The 7,335-nt window shown below is 38.7% G+C and overlaps 1 protein-coding gene across 3 annotated transcripts; it reads right to left on the bottom strand.

Moving 5' to 3' along the window:
• Nucleotides 1–947: 947 nt before the first annotated feature.
• Nucleotides 948–4,477, bottom strand: LOC116679814 (protein yippee-like 5). Of its 3 annotated transcripts, none has more exons than XM_032509269.1 (3): nt 4,261–4,477; nt 3,036–3,207; nt 948–2,910 (listed from the first exon to the last, which is right to left on the bottom strand). In XM_032509269.1, exons 2-3 carry the CDS (start codon nt 3,174–3,176, stop codon nt 2,686–2,688), a joined length of 366 nt encoding a protein of 121 aa, XP_032365160.1. In that variant the 5' UTR covers nt 3,177–3,207; nt 4,261–4,477; the 3' UTR covers nt 948–2,685. The 3 variants fall into 3 exon arrangements, with proteins under 3 accessions (XP_032365160.1, XP_032365162.1, XP_032365163.1); XM_032509271.1 differs by having other exon boundaries at nt 3,036–3,208; nt 4,362–4,423; XM_032509272.1 differs by having other exon boundaries at nt 4,358–4,415.
• Nucleotides 4,478–7,335: the final 2,858 nt, after the last annotated feature.

The raw sequence follows: 7,335 nt of genomic DNA on the forward strand, positions 1-7,335 counted from the left end.
AAATGCTCTAAATCCCTAAACCAAAAGAATATAAGCAACTGCAGTGGATGCAAAAATAGCTGTGACCAGAACAGTATGTTGTGGTCAACAACCATAATTAATATTTGTCTGAGCTAACTTGAGTGCTGCGTGCTTAGTGTAGGGCTCGTCCAGAAGTGACTGCAGAAAAGCAGACCTGTTGTTGATTCCACCACTGTGACACAGACACACTGACAAAGAAGCCTTCCAACAGGATCAGAGATATAAATAACTCCACAGCAGCACTGCAATATTAGTGGGTGGATACGGAGAAAATCGTCACTGCCTATTTATAAGTCCAATGCAGTCAAACCTCTTCATTGTGGGTGATTCACAGTTAGTGCTGATTAGGTAGGGAGGGAAAAATGGAATATATTAATTAGTAATGAAGTATATTTTTGTCAAAATGTTTTGCTTTTTTCTAACAACTCATTCAGTATGTGCCTGTATTGGGGAGTTATTCAAGTGCACATAATTCAGTAGACATTTCTGCTCCAGAGAGTAATATAACTGACATGTAGTTCCAGACTGCAGTGAAGCTCTACAGCCCCTGCCAAGCAGACTAACGTCAGAGGCAGGCAAGGGAGTCAGCATCATGCATTCAAGGGAAAACATCTTCAGAAATCATCTCGTCTCTCAGGGTTCTGCTGCCACCTAGAGGTCTAAAGATCATAGACACGAACATGACACTATTCAAACACTTAGTTTGTAAATCTACATGTGCTTATTTACACATGTATCTTTCGCACAAGGTATAAGCCAAAATTTTGGAATCTAAAATACAAACATCTCTTGAGGAAAAGTGAAAATGTGTTAAACCACATGCCCTCTCCTACAGGAAGAGACTGTTGTGGAAACACAAGTTTTGCACTTGCTGACGAAAAACAAGGCATACGCTACTAAACAAGCACAAATAAGACAATTAAATGTAACCCAGCAAGACTACATGTTTATTTAGAAATCACAGAAAAAAACCTTGCTATAGCCAACCATACAGGATTTTTTTTTCAAACCTCCAATCAAGAAAATATACAGTAAGATAAATTTATCTGTCAATAAAACAATAATCATATAGAGTAAAGCAAATAAAAACAATGGACTATCAATAAAATGGTAAACAATTCTGGCACAGTGTTACACCAGGGCCATGATGCTGTGCTACAACCTACTCCAAAAATAACTCAATTATTTTCTATTTTTACAATTAGACATTTTGATTGAAACCTTCCATTAAAGTATTAAAGCTTGCATGGCTTTGTGTTTGTAAGAAACAAGTCATCTTATGACCAAATGTGCCCCAAGCATAGGATTATAAAAAGAGGATGGGTCACTATCCCGAAAGTAGTTCAACAGTAGGAGACGGCATCCAACTGATTAAATAAATGGAGTACAGGCAAACTTAAGACCTGATTTCAATCTTTTTTCAGTGTGGCGTTTCCAACATTGTAATTTATTAACTGTTAAGAGAATGTCTGCTGTTGGGTAATTTTCCAAACTTGTCTCACAGTCTCCAAATTCTGGCAACTTTCAAACGCTTGCAAGACCCATCCTCTCATCATCCTGTCTTTAAGCCGGCAGGCAGCCAGAGAATGTCTCCATCACGTCTCAGACACATTTCTCCTTTGACACACTGAAGACGCATGGCTTGAAGGTACATGCTCCTCACAAGTCACCACAGTGACATGTTGCTCTTCACACGGCACACCACACAGGCACAGAATCCATGGTAACAGATGGAGAGTGGTCAACAGAATTAAGTTATAGGTTCAATTGCACGATAGTCTGCAGTTCAGGAGATCACGTCCACACTATAAAGTGTGAAAATGGGACACATAGCCACTGTGTGTACATTTCGAGAATGTCATCAAATCAATCAAAATACATGCACATCATGTGAGCCAGATCAAAATAAAACTCCTACACATGGTCAAACACTACAATGAATACTTAAATATGACATCAATCTGTGCGGTCCTTATGGTATCATTTGGACGTGAACATAGATTTCAAAAACTATTATATTCATTAAACTACAGGCTAATGAAAGGTTACTGGTATGGAAATAACAACTATCATGGACTTAATTGCATTCAGTGTTCACCAGTTAAAGATACATTAATACAAAACTTCACAACACAGAAGCACAAGCCCCACTGAAAGAGTGATCCCTCCATCGGTTCATTTCCCATAGCTGAGGAGTGAGCAGAGGGCTGCTTGCTTTGCTCGTCTGGATGATGAACATACTCAGGGGCAGTGGCCTCCAGTTATCTAAATAAAACAACTAGGTGATGCTTTTGTTTGACCGACCACGTCTATTATCATGCATGTGCTCAACTACAATATGAAATAGTGTGGAGCCTTGTGAGGTGGTGAAAATCCTGTGTGGCCGTGCATGAAGTTGCAACTCCCTATTTGTGTCCCCAGCTGTTTTGAAGGGGTGCCCTGTGACACATAAATCAGGAAGTATTTTGGGGAAGCTTTCAGCAAAAGAAGAGCCAGCAAACCAATCTTCTAATCATCAGAGATCTAAGGTCGTAGGCCAGAGACAGGGAAGGTGGCGGGGGTCTGCAGGTGGTGGTGTGCAGCGCAGAGGCAAGGGGATAAAGGAGAGGGATAGGAGGACATGGGAGTGAGCTTTCTTACACAAGTTATGCCAAGGTTAGTGGCTCATGAATTGTCTGAGGGGACGTGCTCCTCAAAGCCCTCACTCTCCCTAACCAGCGCCCTCTCCAGGATGACACGTCCCTCTTTGTACCGCTGACTGTCCTCAGTAGCAAACTCATAGATCCAACCCAACTTGCTGTTGCAGTTCTTGCAGCTGACGTCACGCACCATGTGCCTGCCGGTTAGCATCACTCTGTCCTGCACCTCGCTATACTGGAGGTTCACCACCTGCGGAGTGGAGACACAATCATGCAGCACAGAGATTTTGAAGCAGGGAACTAGATACTGAATCTGTGTACCTCGGTTGATTCAGAAGTAAACATCATAGGTAGTTATCACTGATCTCCCTTTACCTTGTTGAAGAGGAAAGCTCTGCCTGTGGCTCCTGTGAAGCGTGTTGAGATCAGCTCAGACCTGTTGGTCAGGATGGTGTCGCAGTTTGCACAGGAGAAGAGGCGAGTTCCGCCAATGTGGTCCAAGAAGATGCGTCCCATTGTCAAATCTCTGGGAGTGACTGAACTTAGGCTAAAATAAGAGAGAGAGAAAGCAAGCTTTTTATTGATGGAAACTGCAATAAGAATCGGATTTGACCATAAACAGTGTACAGGCAGCAACATTTTACAATACAATACTAAAATTGTGACGTCTAAGATGTTTTTCCATACAGTTTATAACTGTGGCGGCTACTTCTTTAACATAGCTAGGTGTGTGAGGCTATTTTCAGTTTGTTACTGTTTAAGGTAACAGGATTTTTAAGTCAGTGAAGATTTAGCCTGACTGGGATATCTAGACCGGGTCTGAAGAAGGTAATTTCATTTAGCATATGTAAACTAGACTCTACCGAATCAATGTAAATGATTTGGTAGATTTGGCTTCATCATTATTTGTGATATTGACAGACATTATGGACTGATTATTTAAAAAAAAAAAAAAGTTTTTTCCCTTAAATTAACATTTGTGTTCCTATTAATCTCCAAAAATGTACTATATTGCGATAAATTTCATCACAATAAAATAGCATGTACTCTGATGAGAAGATTTTATACATTTGTAAACTGAATGCGAATTTGCAGCATTTGTAATGTTTCTCACCAACAATACAAGGCAACATTACGCTACTTAGCAGGGCACGCACATATCTTCTAACTTTATTGTTTACAGTCTAAAAGCAAAACTAACATTATAAGCTCAAATAGGTATTAACTTAACTATATTTTCAGGTGTTATTGTTACCTCCCCTCGTCAAAGTAGCTCCCTGTTGAGCATTTTGATGGTTATTGACTGTAGCTAGATGGCAGCTGAGCTATGAATGGTGCTGGAAATAAAAGCCGCTATAAAGAACAATAAAAACAGCCTCTCTTCAAAACACACATAACGCTACTTTTGAGTAACTGACAAAAGGGAACACGTTTGTTGGGTTTCACATGTTAGCTGGGTGGTGCTGTACTGATTTATCAAGTTAAAAGAAGCTAACGTTACGTTAGCCGTCCCAGCTAACGGCAAAAACAACGAGAGACTATGAACAAGGCGAACAACATGACGTATATTTCTGCTTAGCTCCAAATGACGGACTCCTACCTTTTCCAATTGGTTTTAGTGGCACAATATGTCCCCACCAACGATAATGCCACCGATGTTTTAGGTTTATTTTAGACGCACATATGTTGTTTTTAACCGTCGTCGTCGTCGTGGCTTTGTTGTTCTTTTTCAGCTGTTCCCGTCTGAACTATGCTCGCTCGACTGTGCTCCAAGCTAGTATCAACATCCGGTCATGACGTAGGAGCCTGTGGGTGCGGGTGCTCCACAAGGTGTCAGCAGAACGGAGGAAAACCTTCAATATACCGATAAACCGTGAGAATCTTAATGTATTTTTTTGTACCTTGCATGCAGTGGTAGTAATGTACTTCGATATTTTGCTTAAGTGAAGCAACAACCCCGAACAAAATTAGTCTAACGTTACTCTCTTACAAGTAAAAGTCGTATTGTGTTGTAAAGTAGCATCGTGCATTCGACATTTTACTTAAGTAAAAGTAGAATACAAAAGTATTAGCGTCAAAATATACTGTAAAACAACTCTATGTCGTGATGATTTAGGTAGTTAGAAAGTTTTTATTTGTCCTCGTGGGGAAATTGGTCTGCGGCATAGTCACAAAGGCATTTCAACGTCACAAAGACTCCAACAGACATACACAACACTAACCCATATTAGAATGTCACCAATAAACATACAAAAGTTACCGGTAGACATACTTGTCTTTAAGATTTTGAGCAACAAGAACCTTCTGATGCATGTACATTTATTTTGATGCAACAAAACGTCACATGTTCTGCTGGAAATCTCCACATCATGATAACTTGTTCTTTATACTCTCTCTTGACTCCAAGGGTCAGACTATCTGCAAAGTCAATCTCAGGACAAACTCATAAAGTTGGCTAATTAGCAATCTAATTGTATCGCTCATAACATCTCCAAAAGTGAACCTGTCCAGCTTCACTAAATTGCTGGTTGTTAACTTATAATAAAATAATCTCAGGTGAGCTTTATGAAACACCAGGAAGTTCCATGTATCATCACAGTTTACAAAGTATCTCATGAATGTGAAGCATTGACATGACTAGAAGTTAAAGAGCAATGTATTAAAATGATTTGAAATGAAATGCACCAAGCATGTTGTCCTTATGATTTGCATTATGTGCTGTCAATATTATTAATGATGTACTTGCTCTCTATAAACTACAATTATAAACTTTGATTAAGAGGCAGACCATTTATAGTTGAGCTTTTACACCCAAATAAATTGTATTATGATTCACAAATGTATTAATTTCCATGGAAGATCAGTCATGATTATGGTTATGATCACTGTCCAAATACTCCTGTCCTGTTCCTTGAAATTAAGGATGAGCTCCAAATTGTGTCTTCTGAGGACGTGTCTTACTGCTAACAGAGATGTTTATGTGGCCAAAATTGAAAAACAAAAACACAACAGTTTCCACCTACTACCAATTACTGTAGACAAACTGAAAATGGCAAGCTTAGAGAAGTAACACCTCATTGATATGATTTTAAAGGTTTTTGTCCAATCAACATTTATACCAATTATTCATACAGTGCTGCTCATGAGTATAGGAACTGCTGCTTACCTGCTGCTTAAGTTGACTAAAAATAGGAATAAGAAAAAATCCTCTATTGGAAATAGATCTTATTGCCTTAATTAAAAAATGAGGAAAAATCCAACCTTTAATGAAACCAATTTTCTTTGTGAATAAATAATGTATTGTAAATAAATAAATGTTCTTCCTTAAAATACAGGGGGCACCCCTATGTTAAATTCCCATAGAGGCAGGCAGAGTTTTATTTTTAAAGGCCAGTTATTTCATGGATCCAGGATATTATGCATACTATAAAGTTTCTTGGCATTTGGAATTAAAATAGCCCCACATCATCACAAACCCTTCACCGTACATAGAGATTGGCATGGGGTTCTTTCCATAAAATCATCTCTCAATGCAAATAAAACCATGTAAATCTGTATGGTGAAGGGTATGTGATGATGTGGGGTTATTTTAATTCCAAATGCCAAGGGAACTTTATCAGGATGCATAATATCCTGATCCATGAAATAACTGGCCTTTAATAATACAGATCAGATCTGCCTGCCTCTATGGGAATTTAACATAGGGGTGTCTATATTCATGCCCCCTGTATTTTAAGGAAGAACATTTATTTATTTACGTTACATTATTCATTCATAAAAGAAAATTGGTGTCATTAAAGGTTGGAATTTTTCCCCCTTTTCTAATTAAAGCATTAAGATCAATTTCCAAAAGATGATTTTTTTAATCAATTTTTAGTCAACTTAAGCATGGGTTATTGTTATTTGGATATTGTTTTTACCAGGCCCGTTGTAAGATTGGGCGTAACATAAAATGGATGAATTCGGAGGAACCAAGGCCAAAGGGAGAAGAGGTCACGGTAAAAAAAAAAAGGATTTTTAATTAACATGTTAAGGAATATCAAATTACAAAACACAAAAAGAGCTATATGGGTGCTGCCTATATAAACAAAGTAATTTCTAACCACAACTAAAGGAGCACCGCACCCATTAGCTTACCAAATTACAACTTTTGTAGAATGGAAACAAAAGACTGCCTTGTAGACAGGCTCTAACAAACTATTAACTCATTATTAACTCTTAACAGCTTGTAACAACACCTCTTTAACAACAACTCTAACAAAGGTTAATTAGACGGACAGCATGGCGGACTGAGGTCTAAACAAGAGCTTTTTAAACTCTAGCTGGGCTGATTGCAGGAAGTTGATTGGAAGGATCCACAGCAACCACACCAATCAACAGCAATGGACTGCAACATGGAAGTGGGCGGAGCCATCACACGGGCCAACCCTCTCCGGGCAGCCACACAGCTGGATTTGCATACACAAACATTTTGCACATGCTCTGGCAAGAAGCCTAAACTAACCTAAAAGAAAGGGGCCATGACAATATTATGGCTGTCAAAGTACAGAAACCCAAATATAGTTGTTTGGTTCATAAAGGATTGTGTTGAGTCTTTTTAATCCATCTAAACATGATATAAAGATTTTTTGATGATTTATGATTGGGCGAGAGAGCCATAAACATTACTTAACAT

The sequence above is a fragment of the Etheostoma spectabile genome, unplaced genomic scaffold, assembly GCF_008692095.1.
Source record: "Etheostoma spectabile isolate EspeVRDwgs_2016 unplaced genomic scaffold, UIUC_Espe_1.0 scaffold00018250, whole genome shotgun sequence".
NCBI classification, from domain to species: domain Eukaryota; kingdom Metazoa; phylum Chordata; class Actinopteri; order Perciformes; family Percidae; genus Etheostoma; species Etheostoma spectabile.